The sequence below is a fragment of the Nerophis ophidion genome, linkage group LG25 (assembly GCF_033978795.1).
Source record: "Nerophis ophidion isolate RoL-2023_Sa linkage group LG25, RoL_Noph_v1.0, whole genome shotgun sequence".
Lineage (NCBI taxonomy): Eukaryota > Metazoa > Chordata > Actinopteri > Syngnathiformes > Syngnathidae > Nerophis > Nerophis ophidion.
The window spans coordinates 12,777,065-12,802,486 of NC_084635.1; the positions used below are offsets into that span (position 1 = coordinate 12,777,065).

A 25,422-nucleotide genomic window follows, 5' to 3' on the forward strand; every position below is an offset into this window, starting at 1 on the left:
GCGTTCTCAAGGAGGCCAAAGGACCGTAAAAGTGTGTGGTCCACGTGATCTTATCACTTGGCTGCTGCAAACAGTAGGGAACTGGAACGAAAAAAAAAAAAAAAAAAAAAAAACACATTCCGGTATGATCATAAACCACCACGACCTCAGCATTGTCGAGAGTTACGGCCGACTAGAGAGCTCGACAGACGGAGTGAAGCAACTGTAAATCCTTTGGCGTCTTATTGCCTCGTGGGGACAACAAAAGGTAAGAAGCTGAGCCAAACGTCAGCAGGGGGAAGCAGCAAAAAAAAAAAAAAATCAGAGATTTAAAGGACCCATAGCGGCCAGATGAAATCTAACTAACAAGTTCTCTTTATGTATTCTTTGCTCCTGGAAATGAATCTGGAAGTCATTTACCGTATTATCAATTAGTTTTTGAGTAATGGGTAGAAAAGTAACTGTACTTGGAACGCCCTCTTTCCATCACCAGACTTAATATGCCGCCCACTCTTGACGTCGTCTACAGAACTAGAGCCTATTTCCACACGTACACAGTGTGGATAACAGCATGTAAAAATAATAACTTGATCACTTAATTACATGCTTTTGGCGTTCTGGTCTATGATTACTAAAAAACGGATATGGTTAATATTAGGAACAAAAAAAAAATGATTGGACTTCCCTAACATGAATTGATTAACGTGGAAACCGACTTAAAACAAGTTGAAAAACTTATTCGGGTTTTACCATTTAGTGGTCAATTGTACGGAATACAGTGGGGCAAAAAAGTATTTATTCAGCCACCGATTGTGCAAGTTCTCCCACTTAAAATGATGACAGAGGTCTGTAATTTTCATCATAGGTACACTTCAACTGTGAGAGACAGAATGTGAAAAAAAAATCCAGGAATTCACATTGTAGGAATTTTAAAGAATTTGTTTGTAAATAGTGGTGGAAAATAAGTATTTGGTCAACCATTCATGGAGGAAGGAGGTTTTGGCTCAAAATCATTCTTTCCTTAACACGGATCAATCTTCCTGTCCTCTTAGCAGAAAAACAGCCCCAAAGCATGATGTTTCCACCCCCATGCTTCACAGTAGGTGTGGTGTTCTTGGGATGCAACTCAGTATTCTTCCTCCTCCAAACACGATGAGTTGAGTTTATACCAAAATGGATACATGGATGATACAGCAGAGGATTGGGAGAATGTCATGTGGTCAGATGAAACCAAAATAGAACTTTTTGGTATCAACTCAACTCGTTGTGTTTGGAGGAAAAAGAATACTGAGTTGCATCCCAAGAACACCATACCTACTGTGAAGCATGGGGGTGGAAACAACATGCTTTGGGGCTGTTTTTCTGCTAAGGGGACAGGATGATTGATCCATGTTAAGGAAAGAATGAATGGAGCCATGTATCGTGAGATTTTGAGCCAAAACCTCCTTCCATCAGTGAGAGCTTTGAATGATTGACCAAATACATATTTTCCACCATAATTTACAAATAAATTCTTTAAAATTCCTACAATGTGAATTCCTGGATTTTTCCCCCACATTCTGTCTCTCACAGTTGAAGTGTACCTATGATGAAAATTACAGACCTCTGTCATCATTTTAAGTGGGAGATCTTGCACAATCGGTGGCTGACTAAATACTTTTTTGCCCCACTGTATGTACTGTACTCTGCAATCTACTAACAAAAGTTTCAATCAATCAATCAAAACCCTGCACTTCCATAGACACCATAGCCCAGTGTTTTTCAACCTTTTTTGCGTTGGAAAAATGCGGAGGAACACCGCCAGCAGAAATCACTAAAAAACAAATCTCAGTTGACAGTAAAAAGTCGTCATGGCAATAGTTGGTTAAGACTTTAAAGCATAACTATCACTATTGCTCTTGTCTCAAAGTAGGTGTACTGTCACCCCCTGTCTCATTCCACTCTGACTTATTTGGACTTTTTTGCTGTTTTCCTGTGTGTAGTGTCTGTTCTTGTCTTGCGCTCCTATTTTTTGGGGTATTTTCCTGTAGCAGTTTCATGTCTTCCCTTGAGCGATATTTCCCGCATCTACTTTGTTTTAGCAATCAAGGATATTTCAGTTGTTTTTACCCTGTGAGGAGTTGGCGACTTGTCCAGGGTGTACCCCGCCTTCTGCCTGATTGTAGCCGAGATAGGCTCCAGGGCCCCCCGTCACCCCGAAGGGAATAACCGGTAGAAAATGGATGGAATATCCTTCTTTGTGGGGACATTGTTGATTGTCATGTACGGATGTACTTTGTGGACGCCGTCTTTGCTCCGCAGTAAGTCTTTGCTGTCGTCCAGCATTCTGGTTTTGTTTACTTTTGTAGTTCAGTTTTAGTTTTGTTCCGCATAGCCTCCCTAAGCTTCAATGCCTATTCTTAGGGGCATTCACCTTTTGTTTATTTTTTAGTCTAAGCATTAAATACTTTTTTTACCTGCACACTGCCTCCTGCTGTTTCCAACATCTACAAAACAATTAGCTACCGGTTGCCACCTACTGATATGGAAGAGTATTACACGGTTACTCAAGACAGCACCGACACTCAACAACAACACGTAATTTGCAGACTACAATTACTGGTTTGCAAAAAACATTTTTTACCCCAAATAGGTGAAATTAGATCATCTCCCACAGCACACCAGATCGTATCTCACGGCACACTAGCCGCGGCACAGTGGTTGAAAAACACTGCCATAGCCTGTGTTTTCCCATGCTCTTTCAGCATTTCTTCAACATCAGTAGAAGAGGATGCAAAATAGAATACTAGCGCCGTACCTTTTTTTTCTGTAGTTTTTTAACGGGTCTGCTTTTCTATCTCAGTTTTTCCACAGGTTCTGACTCAGTCTTTTTTCCCTTTAGGGTGCTCCTAATTTTCAGTCATTTATATATTTTTTCCCATCAACACTCTGACCAACATGTCAGAATTGTTAAAATAATAGCTGCAAATTACACTCCCATTGTTTGGTCCGTCTGTAGTGGTCCATACTTTTCTTCATATTGCTATCACATGGAATTATATGCAGGGTGACCCCTTCTTTATTTGTATTGCTAAAATAATTCGGGATGAAGATAGTATCAAAACACAAACTACACAATGTAAACTCGCCTCCAGTCCATACTTGCCAACCCTCCCGATTTTCCTGGAAGACTCCCGAATTACAGTTCCCCTCCAGAAAATCTGCCGGGGCAACCAATCTCCCGAATTTCTCCCTATTCCCACCCGGACAACAATATTGCCTTTCGTGTCCTCTAAAACCGGTCGTCACGTCCGATTTTCCTCCATACAAACAGCGTGCCGGTCCAGTCACGTAATATATGCGGCTTTTACACACACATTCGTGAATACAACGCATACTTGATCAACAGCCATACAGGTCACACTGAAGGTGTCCGTATAAACAACTTTAACACTGTTATAAATATGCGCCACACTGTGAACCCAAACCAAACAAAAATGACAAAAACATTTCGGGAGAACATCCGCACTGTAACACAACGTCAACACAAGAGAACCCAGAAGTCCTTGCAGCACTAAATCTTCCGGGACGCTACAATATACCACCAAACCCCGCCCACCCAGCTCCATCTCCCGAATTTGGAAGTCTCAAGGTTGGCAAGTATGTTCCAGTCTTCTATAGGTGACGTCAAGTAGAGGCCCAAACAAAAAGTGGGTGGTCCAAAATGTGCTGAAACTCGTTAAAATCAAGCCTAAAATCCCCACTGTGTCAATTTTGGGAGGAGTTTCACTTGTAGACATCATTTTTAGGTCCAGAACTATGAAATAGGTGTCAATGTTGTCAGCATGTGAGTTGCACTTTAAGGGAGTATAAATATGTAGGTAAAAAAGTAAGCAGGACATTTACTTACTTTTTCTGGTGGGATGTGGTGCGCCGCGTGCAAAGAAAGGCCCCCACCACCACCACGATGATGGTGAACGCTCCCACTGAGATGATGATGACGATGACCAAGATGTGATTTTCACTGTTTCCCATCCCCGATTTGCCTGAGAAAGATTAAAACATTTATTTTCCAATTAGTATACCAACGTCAAACATGACCTCACACCTCGGGATGGGTACCTTTTATATTTGCATTCATAATCTACCAATTCCAGGTAACTGGAAATCGATACTGGTACCTAACAGTACCAACTATCAGTACTTCTCTGTGTGTTTATGTGTTAATAAAAGGTAATAGTCAGCCACCGATTGTGCAAGTTCTCCCAATTAAAATGATGACAGAGGTCTGTAATGTTCATCATAGGTACACTTCAACTGTGAGAGACAGAATGTGAAAGAAAAATCCAGGAATTCACATTGTAGGAATTTTAAGGAATTTGTAAATTATGGTGGAAAATAAGTATTGGGCCAATAACAAAAATTCAACTCAATACTTTGTAATATAACCTTTGTTGGCAATAACAGAGGTCAAACGATTACCATAGGTTTTTACCAGGTTTGCACACACAGTAGCTGGTATTTTGGACCATTCCTCTATGCAGATCTTCTCGAGAGCAGTGATGTTTTGGGGCTGTCGCCGAGCAACACTGACTTTCAACTCCCTCCACAGATTTTGTATGGGGTTGAGGTCTGGAAACTGGCTAGGCCACTCCAGGACTTTCAAATGTTTCTTACGGAGCCACTCCTTCGTTGCCCGGGTGGTGTTTTTGGATCATTGTCATACTGGAAGACTCAGCCACGTTTCATCTTCAAAGCACTCACTGATGGAAGGAGGTTTTGACTCAAAATCTCACGATACAAGGCCCCATTCATTCTTTCCTTAACACGGATCAGTCATCCTGTCCCCTTAGCAAAAAAACAGCCCTAAAGCATGATGTTTCCACCCCCATGTTTCACAGTAGGTATGGTATTCTTGGGATGCAACTCAGCATTCTTCTTCCTCCAAACACGACGAGTTGAGTTTATAACAAAAAGTTCAATTTTGGTTTCATCTGACCACATGATATTGTCACAATCCTCTGCTGTATCATCTATGTGCTCTCTGGCAAACTTCAGACGGGCCTGGACCTGCACTGGCTTAAGCAGGGGGACACGTCTGGCACTGTAGGATTTGATTCCTTGTCGGCATAGTGTCTTACTGATGGTAACCTTTGTTACTTTGGTCCCAACTCTCTGCAGGTCATTCACCAGGTCCCCCCGTGTGGTTATGATATTTTTGCTCACCGTTCTCATGATAATTTTGACTCCACGGGATGAGATCTTGCGTGGAGCCCCAGATTGAGGGAGATTATCAGTGGTCTTGTATGTCTTCCATTTTCTGATAATTGCTCCCACAGTTGATTTTTTCACACCAAGCTGCTTGCCTATTGTAGATTCACTCTTCCCAGTCTGGTGCAGGTCTGCAATTCTTTTCCTGGTGTCCTTCGACAGCTCTTTGGTTTTGGCCATAGTGGAGTTGGGAGTCTGACTGTTTGAGGCTGTGGACAGGTGTCTTTTATACAGATAACAAGTTCAAACAGGTTCCATTAATACAGGTAACGAGTGGAGGACAGAAGAGCTTCTTAAAGAAGTTCCAGATCTTCCTTGTTTGAAGTGACCAAACACTTATTTTCCACCATCATTTACAAATAAATTATTTAAAATTCCTACAATGTGAATTCCTGGATTTTTTTTCACATTCTGTCTCTCACAGTTGAAGTGTACCTATGATGAAAATTACAGACCTCTGTCATCTTTTTAAGTGGGAGAACTTGCACAATCGGTGGCTGACTAAATACTTGTTTGCCTCACTGTATATACATATATATATTAATGTAAAGGTGCTGTTTGCAACTGCCTCACAGCAACATTTATTAACGCAAAAAATACAACAACAACACCACCGGCTGGCTTATGTCACCATTAGTGGTTTAACAGAATTAAATTGTTTGACAATTGTCTATATTTTTCAAAATTACAACGTACCGTATTTCCTTGAATTTCCGCCGGGGCGCTAATTAATTTAAAACCTCTTCTCACTCCAGCGCTTACCAAAGGCATGCGGTAAAAGTAAGCATGCGCTAATTATTTTAAAACCTCTTCTCACTCCGGCACTTACCGAAGGCATGCAGTAAAAATTTGAGTGTGATGTAAGCTTGGACCTTAAATCCTACTGAATAGCTCTTAATCTTCTTCCCTTTATGCGATTTCAAAGTACCGGTATTGAAATCAGCCTCTCTCAATTTGAAAATGATGACAGGGGAAGTGTCACTCGTGACGTCACGAGTTTGACCAGGCGGTAATACTAAGCGTGCGCTTAGAATTACCGCAGGGAGCGCGTACATGTTGACATACAAAAGCAGTCCAAGAGAAGCAGTCATGTTGTTGCTATGGCAGAATATACATTCGATGACAGCCAACGTTATCTATCCAGATTGCTATTATTAGCTAACATTGCCTAAAGCTAATGATCATGCATGTGTTATGTACATACGTAATTACTTTATTAAGTCGGAGAAGCCGTGAGAGGGTGGGATATAGAGTGGAAAATACATTGGAAAGTTAGCGCCCTCTAGGCATCCGTGTAAATATTTCAAACAGCCCCTTTAACTGTGAGCTGATAATGATAATTGTGCTGTCCATTTGTTGGATCCTGTTTTCGGGGTCTCATTTGCAAGTATTATACAGTACACTTTGCATGCAGTTGCAAGTCAAAGACATTAGATGGCAGGAAGGAATAGGCTACAGGAAGTCGTCTTTGCCATTAAGCTGAATCTAGTCTTTTGTTGCGCCCTAAAAAGTGCTTATATTGTAAGTATTGCACGTATTTCACACTAGCTGTTTGATTGGAACGTGCACCTTGGATGTAGGTTTAATTAGCATATTTGGAGGTGTTGTAATTGCCATGTAAAATCCATAATGCTAATCAATAGCATGTCTATGGCAAACCCAATGTAAATTAGCATTGAGCTAGTGGTGTCAGGATTGTCCCTGACAGTTTGGTTTTGTTTGAGTTTTTCCTCTGTGTATGTCTTTGTTTCCTGTCAGCACTTTTATTTTGGTCGTTTCCTGCTTTTCTCCCTGAGTGCAGTTTCCCCTCAGATGCGGCTAATTGGCACCTTGCCACACCTGGTGTCAATCAGGCCGCTCCTATTTAAACCTGCTCTGTCCTCCAGTCAGAACTGGATTATTGTCATTATGACTTGTCGTTGTCTTATGCCGTGGACTGCTTTCTGTCTCCAGTTCTCCCTGGTTCCTCACCGCTTGTGAGCTGTTCCTTGGTTCGATTCTTGTTCCTGCTACCTGTCTCCTGTTTTTCTGGTTTCTGTTTTGCCTTCTATTTTTATATTTTTGGACATTAAATGATGTTTTCTTATTCAATGCCTGCCACCGTCTCTGCATCTTGGGGTTCGTCACCAACTCTACCTGACAAGTGGAGCCTTACTGTACGTTGGAGTGTTTTCAGGCACTCTTGCTTTGTTGGCATGTAAAATAGCAACAAGTAACCTCTGAGTGCTTGTTTCCTTCAGAGTTTGCGGAGTCTGCAACCAGTTATCGAAACGTGGCACTGTATACTTCTAAGTTAAAGGGGAACATTATCACAATTTCAAAAGGGGTAAAACCAATAAAAATCAGTTCCCAGTGTTTTTTATTATTTTTCGAAGTTTTTAAAAAATTTTTACCCATCATGGAATATCCGGGAAAAAGGCTTTAAAGTGCCTGATTTTCGCTATCTGTAAATCCACCCGTCCATTTTCCTGTGACGTCACATTGTGATGCCAATACAAACAAACATGGTGGATAGAACAGCAAGATATAGCGACATTAGCTCGGATTCAGACTCGGATTTCAGCGCCTTAAGCGATTCAACAGATTACGCATGTATTGAAACGGATGGTTGGAGTGTGGAGTCCGATAGCGAAAACGGAATTGAAGAAGAAACTGAAACTATTGAAGCTATTCGGCGATCGCCTTCTAACCAACAATTGCATCTTTTGACCACTGGAGCAACTTAAATCTGTCGATTGGTAAGTGTTTGTTTGGCATTAAATGTGGGTGGAGGGAAAGGCTGAATGCAAATATAGCTACAAATGTAAATACAGATAGCTTAAATAGCATGTTAGCATCGATTAGCTGGCAGTCATGCCGTGACGAAATATGTCTGATTAGCACATAAGTCAATAATGCCAACAAAACTAACCTTTGTGATTTTGTTGACTTTATCGTTGGAAATGCATCTGCTTTGAGTGTCGCAGGATATCCACACATCTCTGTCGTAGCATCGCTATCGTCGGTTAAATGTGCAGAACAAACGAGGGACTTTCGCATCTTTTGACACTGGTGCAACTTGAATCCGTCGATTGGTATGTGTTTGTTTGGCATTAAATGTGTGTGGAGGGAAAGGCTGGATGCAAATATAGCGACAAATGAGGCATAACGATGCAATATGTACATACAGCTAGCCTAAATAGCATGTTAGCATCGATTAGCATGCCGTGATAATCGATGCACATTCCACGTAAGTCAACTTGAATCCGTCCCTGATCGTGTTGTTACACCCTCCGACAACACACCGACGAGCCATAATGTCTCCAAGGTACGGAAAAAAGTCAAAAACACGGAAAATAACAGAGCTGATTTGACTTGTGTGTGTAATGTGATTGAGAAAATGGCGGATTCCTTCCTGTTGTGACGTCACGTGTGAAAGGTCATCGCTCCGACAGCTAACAATTGAAAGGCGTTTAAATCGCCAAATTCACCCTTTTAGAGTTCGGAAATCGGTTAAAGGGGAACATTATCACAATTTCAAAAGTGTTCAAAATAATAAAAATCAGTTCCCAGTGGCTTGTTTTATTTTTCGAAGTTTTTTCTAAATTTTACACCTCACGGAATATCCCTAAAAAAAGCTTTAAAGTTCTTGATTTTCCCTATTTGCGATGCGACTATCCATTTCCCTGTGACGTCATACAGGGCTGCCAATACAAACAACATGGCGGTTACCACAGCAAGATATAGCGACATTAGCTCGGATTCAGACTCGGATTTCAGCGGCTTAAGCGAATCAACAGATTACGTGGTCGGAGTATGGAGGCAGATAGCGAAAACGAAATTGAAGAAGAAATTGAAGCTATTGAACGAATAGCTATTGACGCTATTCGGCCATAAAATAGGTGTACCTAATGAAGTGGCCCATAGCATGGCTGCCTTATTAGCATCGCCGGTAAAATGTGCGGACCAAACGATCAGGACTTTCGCATCTTGTGACACTGGAGCAACTTAAATCCGTCAATTGGTAAGTGTTTGTTTCGCATTAAATGTGAGTATCTAGTTTCAAATGTACATACAGCTAGCGTAAATAGCATGTTAGCATCGATTAGCTGGCAGTCATGCTGCGACCAAATATGTCTGATTAGCACATAAGTCAACAACATCAACAAAACTCACATTTGTGATTTCGTTGACTCAATAATCGTTGCAAATGCATCTGCAGGTTATCCATACATTTCTGTGCCATGTTTGTCTTAGCATCGCTGGTAAAATGTGGAGACACTGGTACATTCAATGGGGGTCTGGCGGCAGATTTCTTGCCAGTGGTGCAACTTGAATCCCTCCCTGTTAGTGTTGTTACACCCTCCGACAACACACCGACGAGGCATGATGTCTCCAAGGTTCCAAAAAATACTCGAAAAAACGGGAAATAACAGAGCTGAGACCCGGTGTTTGTAATGTGAAAATGAAAATGGGGGGTGTATTTCCTTGGTGACGTCACGTTCTGAGGTCATCGCTAAAAGACCGATAAACAGAAAGGCGTTTAATTTGCCAAAATTCATCCATTTAGAGTTCGGAAATCGGTTAAAAAAATACATGGTCTTTTTTCTGCAACATCAAGGTATATATTGACGCTTGCATAGGTTTGGTGATAATGTTCCCCTTTAATTGATACTGACAGAATTTGTGTCCCCATCCCTATAAACACATTATATGAGTAGCGCAACATGGAAGAAAGGAAAATGTGTAAAAGTCTTACCAACTGCTGACCCAGGATCCATGGGAAGTTGGTTGCCCGAAGGTCCAGGCTTGGATGGGAGATTTGAGGCTGTGGGTGGACAGAAAGACCCGTTATAATAAGGGAAAATGTCTCGGAAAGGAAGTTTTGACGTGGATATATGACTTGTGGTTCTGTCATATTAACAGCCAGCTCACAAGTTGGACATCTTTAGGGAGAGGAGCACAGTCAGAAGTGCGTGGGAGGGTGGGGGGTGGGGGTTTACCTTGGTCATTAGCCATTTTGTCAGAGGACTCAGCTTAAGGACAGCAGAGAAGGAGAGAATAAAATGCAAAAAAAAACACAACAGGTTAGCGACAAAGAGCAGCAAGTCAGTAGGAAAGACAGCACTCCCGTCCAAAGGCAAAACCTAGTAACTCACTTCTAGCTGATGTTGAGAAAACAAAGGAAAACCAATCTATCTTGATGCCGTCTTACAAAGATCTACAAAGTCATCACACGTATAGATGTTTTCTTGAGCTTTCATTTTCTGGCCGATTGAGCCACGAATTGAATCTGCTCTCATGAACGTGTGCCCTTTCTCCAGATATTTATATCACAATCTCGGGTGGGCCCCATTCTGCGTTTGCACATTGGGCAAGAGCCGTGTACAGCGTCCAGTTTTTATTTTATTTTTATTTTATTTTACCACTTTATATGGAATTTAAATAAATTGTGTATATGTAATATATATATATATACATATATATGTGCCCGGAAAAGGGTGGAATGCCATCTCCGGGTTGGGGAGGAGACTCTGCCCCAAGTGGAGGAGTTCAAGTACCTAGGAGTCTTGTTCACGAGTGAGGGAAGAGTGGATCGTGAGATCGACAGGCGGATCGGTGCGGCGTCTTCAGTAATGCGGACGTTGTACCGATCCGTTGTGGTGAAGAAGGAGCTGAGCCGGAAGGCAAAGCTCTCAAATTACCGGTCGATCTACGTTCCCATCCTCACCTATGGTCATGAGCTTTGGGTCATGACCGAAAAGATAAGATCACGGGTACAAGCGGCCGAAATGAGTTTCCTCCGCCGGGTGGCGGGGCTCTCCCTTAGAGATAGGGTGAGAAGCTCTGCCATCCGGGAGGGACTCAAAGTAAAGCCGCTGCTCCTCCACATCGAGAGGAGCCAGATGAGGTGGTTCGGGCATCTGGTCAGGATGCCACCCGAACGCCTCCCTAGGGAGGTGTTTAGGGCACGTCCAACCGGTAGGAGGCCACGGGGAAGACCCAGGACACGTTGGGAAGACTATGTCTCCCGGCTGGCCTGGGAACGCCTCGGGATCCCCCGGGAAGAGCTAGACGAAGTGGCCGGGGAAAGGGAAGTCTGGGTTTCCCTGCTTAGGTTGTTGCCCCCGCGACCCGACCTCGGATAAGCGGAAGAAGATGGATGGATGGATGATATATATATATAAGTGTACAAATGTATATGTTTGATTTAAATGTTAAACTGTGTATATGAGACGTGTGCTACATATATGTTGCTTATATATTGTTTTAAAAAAAAAGTAATATAAGTGAAGCATGTTTTAGATTTTATATATTTTGAACCTTGTTCTTGTTGTGATGGGGTAGGTTTATTTAAGCGTTGCTTCAACCTACACCCTTTCGGCTCAATCATTGCTCAAATGAGTGTTTTTTTTTTCTTTTTTTGTTGTTGTTCTTTGTTTTATGTGAACATTGCCGAAATAAATAAAATAAATACATTTTGACTTCCACAGTTATCTGCCCAAAAGAGTATGCAAGGGGAAGAATCAAGAACAATACATTTAATGAAGGTGCTTGCAACGTCCTGGGCCAATCTTCCAAATATCCCCTCGTGCCATAATATCACATAATCAGGTTGACCGTCGGCCCCCATTCGTGCAAATGTCTCATTAAAGACAATAAGGCGACTGTCAAAGAAGCTCCGATTGGTCCCTTGAGATACTAGGTTTTTCTGTTGTATCTACGCGGTTATGTGGTAGTTGCTAGGTCCTGCCATGCGCGTAACAGCTTACTTACGGAAAAAAATTACAATATCGCATACACTAATGTAAAGCATATCACCTAGGAACTCCAAAATTTTTATCACCTCAGTTTTGACCAAAATTGAGTTACAGGGTTTTGCCTTTGGACAGGAGAGCAGGGAGGTGGCGGTATTTGAAGAATGAGTCATCGGCGGGGAAAAAACAAGACCAAAGAAGCTGAGCTGACACAGAAAGCTTGACAGTGAAAACACGTTAAAGTTTCCATCAAATAGTAAAGCCTAAGTTTCAAGCTTTGTTATACTGTCAGCCCTTTCTAAGCGAGGGAAGCTTTTTTTTGTAGGTTTTGACTGACAGACCCAGAAAAGTATTTATTTAACAATGGTTGTATTATTGTGCCATAGAACTGCAGCGCATTATAATGAAGAGCATTATTGTTTGAGAGCATCAGTATTTTTGTTGAGGCAACACGAAAACGATACTGACGCATCGATGCTTTGTGAAGCACGAAGAGTGATACTATTTCCCTTGATGCCTGGACGTGTGTGTCGGTATAGCTCGGTTGGTAGAGTGGCCGTGCCAGCAACTTGAGGGTTGCAGGTTCGATTCCCGCTTCCGCCATCCTAGTCACTGCCGTTGTGTCCTTGGGCAAGACACTTTACCAACCTGCTCCCAGTGCCACCCACACTGGTTTAAACGTAACTTAGATATTGGGTTTCACTATGTGAAGCGCTTTGAGTCACTAGAGAAAAGCGCTATATAAATATAATTCACTTCACTTTAAGAAAAAAACCACACATGACAAATACAGGTGTGGTGTCATTTGACTGACAAAGTGCCAAATTGTTTATCAGGACGTGCTTTTATCGGCTCACAACTTAAGCAACATTTTGTACTAAATAAAGAAATTAAGAGCTATAAAAGTTAACTTTGATTGACGATAAAGTCTGTGTTTTTGTCACCACTATAGACCAGTGGTTCTCAAATGTACCCCTGGGGGTACTTGAAGGTATGCCAAGGGGTACGTGAGACTTTTTTTTAAATATTCTAAAAATAGCAACAATTAAAAAAATCTTTCATAAGTATATTTATTGAATAATACTTCAACAAAATAGGAATGCAAGTTCATAAACTGTGAAAAGAAATGCAACAATGCAATATTCAGTGTTGACAGCTAGATTTTTTTGTGGACATGTCCCATAAATATTGATGTTCAAGATTTCTTTTTTTGTGAATCCATTGTTCATGAATCCAGATGGATCTCTATTACAATCCCCAAAGAGGGCACTTTAAGTTGCTGATTACTTCTATGTGTAGAAATCTTTATTTATAATTGAATCACTTGTTTTTTTTCAACAAGTTTTTTTTATATCTTTTTTTCCAAATAGTTCAAGAAATACCACTACAAATGAGCAATATTTTTCCCTGTTATACAATTTAATGAATCAGAAACTGATGACATAGTGCTGTATTTTACTTCTTTATCTCTTGTTTTCAACCAAAAATGCTTTGCTCTGATTAGGGGGTACTTGAATTAAAAAAAAATTCACAGGGGGTACATCACTGAAAAAAGGTTGAGAACCACTGCTATAGACCTAAATGAAACTAAGAAAAAGAAAAAGATACGAAATGTGAGATCATTTTAATCTTATAGCGCCAAATAAAGTAATGCTCTTCTCTTCCTGTTTACTATTTGGCTTATTAAAGTTAAAGTTAAAGTACCAATGATTGTCACACACATACTAAATGTGGCGAAATTATTCTCTGCATCTGACCCATCACCCTTGTTCCACCCCCTGGGAGGTGAGGGGAGCAGTGGGCAGCAGCGGTGCCACGCCCGGGAATCATTTTTGGTGATTTAACCCCCAATTCCAACCCTTGATGCTGAGTGCCAAGTAGGAAAGGAATGAGTCCCATTTTTATAGTGAAGTGAAGTGAATTATATTTATATAGTGCTTTTCTCTAGTGACTCAAAGCGCTTTACATAGTGAAACCCAATATCTAAGTTACATTTAAACCAGTGTGGGTGGCACTGGGAGCAGGTGGTTAAAGTGTCTTGCCCGAGGACACAACGGCAGTGACTAGGATGGCGGAAGTGGGAATCAAACCTGCAACCCCCAAGTTACTGGCAAGGCCGCTCTACCAGCCGAGCTATACCGCCTATATATACTCATACCAAAGACTATATATATAGTCTTTGGTATGACCCGGCCGGGGTTTAAACTCACAACCGACCAATCTCAGGGCGGACACTCTAACCACTAGACCACTGAGTTAACCAGCTATTTGTTCAAAACTGACTAAACAATTATATTTGTTAACTATTCATTTTATTTTTTAGGTCAAATGTAGTGGTTTTTTTTCCAGTCCCGGCAGATGGTGGACGACTATTATTAAACAATAACACAGTATCTTTGTCAATACAGTTAATGAGTGTGCTACACACTCACTGAAGTGTCATATACACATTCAAAGGAAGTGATACGGCCTGAAATCTATATCCTGATATACAAACCCTGTTTTCATATGAGTTGGGAAATTGTGTTAGATGTAAATATAAACAGAATACAATGATTTGCAAATCATTTTCAACCCATATTCAGTTGAATGCACTACAAAGACAACATATTTGATGTTCAAACTCATAAACTTTTTTATTTTTTTGCAAATTAAAATTAACTTAGAATTTCATGGCTGCAACACGTGCCAAAGTAGTTGGGAAAGGGCATGTTCACCACTGTGTTACATCACCTTTTCTTTTAACAACACTCAATAAATGTTTGGAACTGAGAAAACTAATTGTTGAAGCTTTGAAAGTGGAATTCTTTAAAATTCTTGCTTGATGTACAGCTTAAGTTGTTCAACAGTCCGGGGTCTTGTTGTCGTATTTTACGCTTCATAATGCGCCACACATTTTCGATAGTTGAAAGAAACAGTATATTTGCCGCCATGGAGGCGAGGATTGCTGACTTTAAAAGTGTATTTACACTGTGGAGGGATGTTAGCCACTAGCTGGAATGTTACACTCTGTTGAAGACACGTTCGTTGTTCGCGTCAATTTGCAGGACACAGTTCGAATGTATCATCAAAATGCATTATCAACATACGACGATAATATTAAAAGCATGTATGTAGTTGTTGCACTTACTCTTTGGGGTTCTAAACTGTACAGCCTCAGACATCGGACCCGTGCCCTTTGAGTTTCGAGCTTGGATCTGGAAATAGTAGGTAGTGTCTAGAGTCAGGTCCTGGATCTGGTGGGTTAGACGGTTGCCGACCACAGGTTCGATAACCCAGTCGTGGACCTCTGCGTTGACGTCCGTGCTGTAGTAGATGATGTAACCTGCACAGGGGGGTCCAGAGTGTATGAGCATATTTAGTTGAAGCGTGGCTTTGGACATGCCAAAGTGTGTTCATGTTGAAAGATCCGCTGCTCCCAGTCTGTGGAACGCTCTCCCTGACCACCTGAGGGCACCGCAGACTGTGGATGCTTTTAAAAAAGGCTTAAAAACCCATCTTTTTAAAAAAGCCTTTTTTATAGACATGCATGCTGGTTCTAGCTATTGGGCTGTTTTTAGTTTTATATTTTATTTATTTTTATTATCATTTTACTATTATTATTACTATTTTTTACACTGTGGCACCTTGAGGTTGTTTGCTCAACTTAAAGTTCAGTTCAGTTTCAGTTCAGTTTATTTTCAGTCTAACAAAAAGATATTCAAACATATGTTTTTGTTAGACTGAAAATAAACTGAACTGAAACTGAACTGAACTTTACGTTGAGCAAAACATAAAGTTCAGTTCAGTTTCAGTTCAGTTTTAAAAAGTGCTGTTTTACAAATAAAATCTTTTATTATTATTATTAAAGATAAAATTGTGTAAAGCAAAATGTGACAACTGTTAACTCTGTGACTCACCTGTGATCTTTCCATTGGCCTCAGAAGGAGGCTGCCAGTTGACGATGATGGTGCGAGGTTTGTTTTCTTTGCTCACCACTGTCACATCTTTGGGGGAGGAGCTCGGAACTAGAAGGCAAATAACAAATGATGTACATTTTGGACGCTCGTGAAAAAATGTCATTGCTTCATGAACACACTCGGGACTGATCTCATCACTAATTACCTACCACCACTGGACAATTCCTGCACAGATCCAAAATGAGAATTTGCCTTGAATAGTGCTGCTTTTGGTTTGACAGCCTCAGAACCGTCATTTTTCAATGCTTCTCCAAGACGAGGGTGAGTCCATAACACGGTAAATGGCTGACTAAATAATTGTGTGAGTGCGTTTAATTTAATGTGAACAATTTTATTGGTCCACCGTGACCCGTTTAGATAATTCATTGGTCTGTTGTAGGGTTGTACCGATATTAGTACAGTACCGTGATACCAATTAATCATATTTGGTACTATACCGCCTCTAAAAAGTACCGGTCTCAAACAACAGGAGAAAAAGTGATTATTACATTTTAACAGAAGTGTAGATAGAACATGTTAAAAGAGAAAGTAAGCAGATATTAACAGTAAATGAACAAGTAGTTCAACAATTCATTTTCTAAATCTTGTCCTTAATCATTTTGACAAAATAATAGAATGGAAAATGACACAATATGTTACTGCATATGTCAGAAGCAAACTTAGGAGCCTTTGTTTGCTTACTTACTACTAAAAGACAAGTTATTGCATATCTTCACTATTTTATCCAAGGATAAAACTGCAATAAGAAACATATGTTTAATTTACCCTAAGATTTTTGGTTGAAATAAAGCCAATAATGGCATTTTTTGTGGTCCCTTTTATTTAGAAAAGTATGGAAAAGTACAAAAAAGTATCGAAATACATTTTGATACCAAAATATTGGTATCGGTACACCACTAGTCTGATGTGACGAAGCGAAATTTTTTGGCGGCATGTGAAGTTAATGAACCTGTACAAATCCATAAATTAGCCACAGAGTTCAAAGAGTGGGAAAAAAGTAGTGGCTTGTACACCGGGAATTACTGCAGTTAATCTTATTGCTTATTTCTATTCTTCATCCATTTTCTACCGCTTATTCCCTTTCGGGGTCGCTGGCGCCTATCTCAGCTACAATCAGGCGGAAGGCGGGGTACACCCTGGACAAGTCGCCAGCTCATATTCTATTATTGTTAATTATGCCCTCTAATGATGACCAAACACCTGTCTTAGTTTTAGGGTTCATATTCTAGAGCAGAAACTTGATTTCCAAACATTATTCCGAGCCAGCCAGCCGTAATAGTTTAAAGTTGAAGTTCAAGTACCACACTAGGTGTGGTGAAATTATCCTCTGCATTTGACCCATCTCCTTTTTCCACCCCCTGGGAGGTGAGGGGAGCAGGGAATCATTTTGGTGATTTAACCCCCAATTCCAACCCTTGATGCAGGGAGGTAATGGGTCCCATTTTTATAGTCTTTGGTATGACTCGGCCAGGGTTTGAACTCATGAGCTACCGATATCAAGGTGGACACTCTAACCCAGGGGTCACCAACGTAGTGCCCGTGGGCAGCAGGTAGCCCGTAAGGACCAGATGAGTAGCCCGCTGGCCTGTTCTAAAAATATCTCAAATAGCAGCACTTACCAGTGAGGTGCCTCTATTTTTTATTTATTTACTAGCAAGCTGGTCTCGCTTTGCTCAACATTTTTAATTCTAAGAGAGACAAAACTTAAATAGAATTTGAAAATCTAAGAAAATATTTTAAAGACTTGGTTTTCACTTGTTTAAATGAATTCATTTATTTCTCTACTTTTCTTCTTATAACTTTCCGAAAGACAATTTTAGAGAAAAAATACAACCTTAAAAATGATTTTGGGATTTTTAAAACCATATACATTTTTACCTTTTAAATTCCTTCCTCTTCTTTCCTGACAATTTAAATCAATGTTCAAGTATTTTTTTTTATTTTATTGTAAAGAATAATAATTACATTTTAATTTAATTCTTCATTTTAGCTTCTGTTTTTTCGACAAAGAATATTTGTAAAATATTTCTTCAAACTTATTATGATTAAAATTCCAAAAAATTATTCTGGCAAATGTAGAAACATCTGTAGAATCAAATTTAAATCTTATTTCAAAGTGGATTTTAACCTATTTAAAACATGTCATCAAAATTCTAAAATTAATCTTAATCAGGAAAAATTACTAATAATGTCCAATAAAAATTTTTTTTTTAATTTTTTCAAAAAGATTCGAATTAGCTAGTTTTCCTTTTCATTTATTTTGGTTGAATTTTGAATTTTAAAGAGCCGAAATTGAAGAGAAACTACGTTTCAAAATTAAATTGTCTTTTTTTGTGTGTTTTCTCCTCTTTTAAACCGTTCAATTAAGTGTTATTTTCATCATATATTCTCTACAAAAAACCTTCCGTAAACGGACAAAAAATGTACGACGGAATATATGTATGAATATATATATATATATGTATGCATATATATATATATATACATATATATATATACATATATATATATATATATATATATATATGTATGTGTATATATATATATACATATATATGTATATATATATATATATATATATATACATATACATATATATATATATATATATATATATATACATATATATATATATATATATATATATTTATATATATATATATATATATATATATATATGTATATATATATATATATATATATATATATGTATATATATATATATATATATATATATATATATATATATATATATATATATATATATATATATATATATATATATATATATATATATATATATATATATAAAGAGTTATTTATTAAAGGTAAATTGAGCAAATTGGCTGTTTCTGGCAATTTATTTAAGTGTGTATCAAACTGGTAGCCCTTTGCATTAATCAGTACCCAAGATGTAGCTCTTGGTTTCAAAAAGGTTGGTGACTCCTGCTCTAACCACAATGCAACTAAGCAGGCTTGAATAATTTAGAACATTTTTGTGAGTGTGTTTGTATTAGTCGTACTAGTTTCAAAGGTGGTGCCCTGGGCTGTCATGCTCCATGTGCTGGTGCGGCGGCCTTTGGTCACCATGACGGAGAACTCGTAGAGCGTGTTGGCTTTCAGTCCAGACACCACGTGGTTCAGGCTGGTGGAGTTGGCCGTCTGTTGGGAGATGGAAGACACAGGAGTTTAGATTCTCTTCGAAACAATCTATCACAACTACCAAAATTCAGGCCTACTGAAATGAGATTTTCTTATTTAAACGGGGATAGCAGGTCCCTTCTATGTTTCATACTTGATCTTTTCGCAATATTGCCATATTTTTGCTGAAAGGATTTAGTAGAGAACATCGACGATAAAGTTCGCAACTTTAGGTCGCTAATAAAAAAAGCCTTGCCTTTACCGGAAGTAGCAGACGATGTGCGCGTGACGTCACGGGTTGTAGGGCTCCTCACATCTGAACATTGTTTATAATCATAGCCAGCAGCCGTTTGGATAAGAAAATCTCATTTCAGTAGGCCTTCAAAGCACTGGCACCAATTTGGCACCCGTATCGGATAATATGTAAACGGTACGCATTAATGTAAACATTAATGGACAACATCTTTTCTTAGCATGCAGACCCAAATGGGCTAAAATTAAATACATTAATCTTCAATCAATCAATCAATCAATCAATCAATCAATCAATCAATCAATCAAGCAATCATCCATCCATCCATTTTCTACCGCTTATTCCCTTTTGGGGTTGCGGGGGGCGCTGGCGCCTATCTCAGCTACAATCGGGCGGAAGGCGGGGTACACCCTGGACAAGTCGCCACCTCATCGCAGGGCCAACACAGATAGACAGACAACATTCACACTCACATTCACACACTAGGGCCAATTTTAGTGTTGTCAATCAACCTATCCCCAGTGCATGTCTTTGGAAGTGGGAGGAAGCCGGAGTACCCGGAGGGAACCCACGCAATCACGGGGAGAACATGCAAACTCCACACAGAAAGATCCCGAGCCTGGATTTGAACCCAGGACTGCAGGACCTTCGTATTGTGAGGCAATCAATCAATCAAAGATCATTTATATAGCCCTAAATCACAAGTGTCTCAAAGGGCTGCACAAGCCACAACGACATCCTCGGGTCAGATCCCACATCAGGGCAAGGAAAAACTCAACCCAATGGGATTATAATGAGAAACCTTGGACGGGATCGCAGATGGAAATAATTAATTGTCATTAATTGATTTTTACTTAGAATCAAATACATGAATGTGTTGAAAAATGCGTCAATTTATTTATTTAAATTAACATTTTTTAAAATGATTTATTTGATTATTGATTTGAGTCAATGATTGATATGATTATTTCATGATTTTAAAAACTACTTCATCAGTCAATTTTTTGACTAACTAAATAATCATCAATTTCATTATTTATGACTATTCGATTAATTGAGTCCCATTAGTTCCTTGTCAGTGTTTCATTAAAAATGTTATCCATCAAACTCAGCCGTCAAAGCCTGATTGGTCACCTGACACTTCCCCTTGCAATGATGGGACTGCTTTTGTTTTATCCCTGCCCGCTGACTTTAACAGATAAAATTAATTTTATGAAGTACCGACGGGGAAAAAATTGGACAAAAATATATCAATCTTTTTAATGATTACTTGTGTCAATAATTAATTAAATCAAAAATGATGAAACCAATAATGAAACATTAAATTAAATCATGATATAATTAATAAAACCATGAAATAAGGAAATCAATAAAGTTAAATTAAATGTTACATTAAACAAATCGATGACACATTTATGTGTTTTATTCCAATAATAGTTTCATGACACATATTAAGATTTATTCAAAGATTCAGTATTTTATTTAACGTTGTGCCATTTGGCCCTCCGTATTTTGTTTGATAAGTCGTTTTACTCCATCCATCCCTCCATCCATCATCTTCTGCTTATCTGAGGTCGGGTCGCGGGGGCAACAGCCTAAGCAGGGAAGCCCAGACTTCCCTCTCCCCAGCCACTTCGTCCAGCTCTTCCCGGGGGATCCCGAGGCGTTCCTAGGCCATCCAGGAGACATAGTCTTCCCAACGTGTCCTGGGTCTTCCCCGTGGCCTCCTACCGGTTGGACGTGCCCTAAACACCTCCCTAGGGAGGCGTTCGGGTGGCATCCTGACCAGATGCTCGAACCACCTCATCTGGCTCCTCTCGATGTGGAGGAGCAGCGGCTTTACTTTGAGTTCCTCCCGGATGGCGGAGCTTCTCACCCTATCTCTAAGGGAGAGCCCCGCCACCCGGCGGAGGAAACTCATTTCGGCCGCTTGTACCCGTGATCTTATCCTTTCGGTCATGACCCAAAGCTCATGACCGTAGGTGAGGATGGGAACTTAGATCGACCGGTAAATTGAGAGCTTTGCCTTCCGGCTCAGCTCCTTCTGCACCACAACGGATCGGTACAACGTCCGCATTACTGAAGACGCCGCACCGATCCGCCTGTCGATCTCACGATCCACTAAAGTCAATTTAAAGTATGTAGTAAATATTTCAACCTAAATAACTCATATATAGCTGCGATTTATAGTCCTGTGCGGCTGATTTATGGAAAAATATGATTTTTTTCTAAAATTTAGTGGGTGCGGCTTATATACCAGTGTGCTCCATAGTTCGGAAAGTACGATAAGTTCATTACCAACTTTGAACATTTTTGAATCCCAATATTTTTCACGTGTCTTTAGTTATCATTATAAAGAAATCCAACATCCCAACTTTTCCTGATTCATACAGAATATCAAAAGATGTCTTGTCCGTGTTCTCTAATACAGTGGTTCTCAAATGGGGGTACGCGTACCCCTGGGGGTACTTGAAAGTATGCCAAGGGGTACTTAAGATTTTTTTTAAATATTCTAAAAACAGCAACAATTCAAATATCCTTTATAGATATATTTATTGAATGATACTTCAACAAAATAAGAATGTAAGTTCATAAACTATGAAAAAAACAATGCAATATTCAGTGTTGACAGCCAATTTTTTTGTGGACATGTTCCATAAATATTGATGTTAAAGATTCCTTTTTTTGTGAAGAAATGTTTAGAATTAAGATGGATCTCTATTACAATCCCCAAAGAGGGCACTTTAAGTTGATGATTACTTCTGTGTGTAGAAATCTTTATTTATAATTATATCATTTGTTTATTTTTCAACAAGTTTTTAGTTATTTTTATCTTTTTTTCCAAATAGTTCAAGAAAGACCACTACAAATGAGCAATATTTTAGAGTGTTATACAATTTAATAAATCAGAAACTGATGACATAGTGCTGTATTTTACTTCTTTATCTCCTTTTATTCAACCAAAAATGCTTTGCTCTGATTAGGGGGTACTCGAATTAAAAAAATGTTCACAGGGGGTACATCACTGAAAAAAGGTTGAGAACCACTGCTCTAACAGTCTTTAAGATTCATGTGCTGTTCTCCAGTGGGAATGTTCCAATAGAAGATGGAATATAATGCAGAATGTAGAAGCAGAGATGTAAGCCTACCACAAAGAATAGTTGACAGATAGAAAGAAAGCCCTGGATAATAGACTTGTTAATATATTGGATTTAGTTAATTGGATAGAAACATAATGAAGCCTGTAGAGCTCCTTAATCACTGTCACAGTTTGGGAATCACGGTAATTTAAGCAGGAACTGAAGTGACTGGGCTGCGCTCAAACAATACAGCTGTGGTGTTGACAATTTGTTGGTGGCTAATGCACGAATGAGCCTTTCTCTCAATAGCCATCTTGAATCTGCTTACTCATGCTTTGATGTGTATGAGGATGTAATCTAGTTACTGCATGTTAATAATACAACTTTCTCACTGCCAATACAATACCGACATAGGAACCGTGAGTACGTAGAAGGCTTCGTACCAAAGCAAGTCTTAATTGTGATCAGACCGGACTTTTCTGGAAAAAGATGCCAAACCATACTTTTTCACAGCAGAGGAAAACACACTACGTCTCGTTCAGCGGCGCCTCTTACAAGCTCACACACACACACACACACACAACCACACACACACACACACACACACACACACACACACACACACACACACACACACACACACACACACACACACACACACACACACACACACACACACACACACACGGCTAGTCCCCTGATTCCTCCCTCTGTCTGTCTGCTCCTTTCTCCTCCTTTCATGGTGTTCCTATAAGTCAGGGGTCGGGAACCTTTTTGGCTGAGAGAGCCAAGAATCCAAATATTTTAAAATGTATTGCTGTAAGAGCCATTTAATATTTTTTTCAACACTGAACACAACTAAACGCGTGCGTTTTTAAGTAAGACCAACATTTCTAGAGTATAATAGGTCTCTTATTCTTTGTAATAACATTGGTATTCTGAAGCTAACTGTGGAGGGGGCGTGGCCTGCGGGCCTGCAGCGAAGCAGGGTGTGCCAGGACCGGCCTCGAAATCAGCGACAGGTGCGTATAATGGCCTACCTGGGCCTTGTTATCTAATCACCCGTCGCTCTGTTATAAGCAGCAGCCAGGAGGAGAGACAGGGTTGGAGCTGGAGCCAGAGTGCGAGCGAGAACGAAAGAGAAAAAGACAACTGCTGGAAACTATTGAAAAATAAAACAAAATTGTAACCCTGAAAGAGGCTCTCATGTCGGTGCTTGGTGGTGTGAAGAACCCCCCAGGAGAGCAAGCCCCACACTAACCAATAATAAATAAACAACTTCTTACCATTAACACAACTTCTTGAACAGGTGCGGTAGGAAAACGGATGGATGAATTAAAAATACATGAGAATGTTTTATATTTTCAACATTATTTTTAACACTGTGATTACAAGTGGAATTATTCATTACTTATCGTGTCAAGCAATGTCAACTCAGATTTACCTGAGAGCCAGATGCAGTCATCAAAAGAGCCATGTCTGGCTCGCGAGCCATAGGTTCCCTACCCCTGCTAGAAGTGGGTTTTACTTTTTCAAATGTTTACTATTGTAGCAGTATGCTTGTTAGGGGTAACGATTTGTATGATTTCTGATCGTTTGTGAGGGCACCAAAGGGAATTCTGTGTGTGTACGCCTATTGGCAGAGCAGCATATACAGAGGACAGCAGCTTGTTGTTTGTCAGGCTTGCCACTGACAGTTTAGTTGTGTTTTAGTTTTTCCTCTGTGTGTGTTATGTGTAGCATTTTCTGTCAGCGCTCTTGTTTTGGTTCTGTTTCCTGTTTGTCTCCCTGAGTGCTGTATCCCCTCAGCTGTGGCTGATTGGCACCTGGCCACACCTGGTGTCAATCAGCCTGCTGCTATTTGAACCTGCCTTCCCATCCAGTCTGGGCTGGATTATTGTCATTATGACTTGTCGTTGTCTTATGCCGTGGACTGCTTTCTGTTTCCAGTTCTCCCTGGTTCCTCGTCGCTTGTGAGCTGTTCCTTGGTTCAATTATTGTTCCTGCTACATGTCTCCGGTTTTTCTGGTTTGTGTTTTGCCTTCCATTTTTATATTTTTGGACATCAAATTATGTTTTCCTATTCAATGCCTGCCACCGTCTCTGCATCTTGGGGTTCGTCACATTGTAGTTTTTTTGTTTTGTTAATAGATAGAAAGTTGATCCATCACACCTTGTTATGTTTATTAGATACACAGTACTGTATAGCACTATATATTGTCTTCAAAAAGCAAAAAAATGTACTAAAATAGGAAATTTTGCAGAAGCTGGAAACCATTACTGATATTTACATTGTTTCTTGTGGTGAAATTTGCTTCAATATACAGATTTCTTCATTTTCGAACCCTGTTCAAGAAGCAGTTAAGTTTGTAACTACGGGTTACACTTAACTTGTATTGAGGAATGTTTAAAAAGGCTTGATAAACTAAAATTCCTCAAACAGAGAGCAATGGTAACCTATTTATTATTAACAGTTTGGAATGGACTGTTGCTGTCTTTAAGCTGGAGATGTAGTTGGATTTCCTTAAACTAAGCTCATTTCGGAGTAAATTGAATCATTGAATGACGTGGATGCGGTCAAGTTTGTTATTAGATATTTTCTATTACGCTTCTGCTTTGGAGACTTTGTTTCTCAAAGGCCTACGGAAACCCACTACTACCTACCACGCAGTCTGATAGTTTATATATCAATGATGAAATATTAAGATTGCAACACATGCCAATACGGCCTTTTTAGTTTACGAAATTGCAATTTTAAATTTCCCGCGAGGTATCCTGTTGAAAACGTTGCGGAATGTTGACGCGTGCTTGCGACGTTATTGTTTGGAGCGGACATTTCAGCCCAACACCACTCATGGCTAAAAGTCGTCTATTTTCATCGTATTATTACACAGTATTTTGGACATCTGTGTTGCTTTCAGGTATGACTTTATAATCTCACTAAAACACAATTAACACAATAAGCAGATAAGGGATTTTCCAGAATTATCCTTGTAAATGTGTCTAATAACATCTTGTCGCCT

General features: G+C 39.6%; 1 protein-coding gene across 9 annotated transcripts in view; it reads right to left on the minus strand.

Annotated features, from left to right (window-relative positions):
- Positions 1-25,422, minus strand: part of neo1a (neogenin 1a) — a 479,989-nt gene that overhangs the window by 23,474 nt on the left and 431,093 nt on the right. For 8 of the 9 annotated variants that reach the window (XM_061887530.1, XM_061887535.1, XM_061887537.1 and 5 more), the window contains exons 18-23: positions 18,949-19,087; positions 15,866-15,973; positions 15,097-15,291; positions 10,212-10,244; positions 9,968-10,036; positions 3,869-4,004 (exon numbers count right to left, since the gene is read on the minus strand). In XM_061887530.1, coding sequence (XP_061743514.1) covers positions 3,869-4,004; positions 9,968-10,036; positions 10,212-10,244; positions 15,097-15,291; positions 15,866-15,973; positions 18,949-19,087 — 680 coding nt within the window. The remainder of the gene's footprint in view (positions 1-3,868; positions 4,005-9,967; positions 10,037-10,211; positions 10,245-15,096; positions 15,292-15,865; positions 15,974-18,948; positions 19,088-25,422) is intronic. The other variant, XM_061887531.1, reaches the window with a different exon arrangement.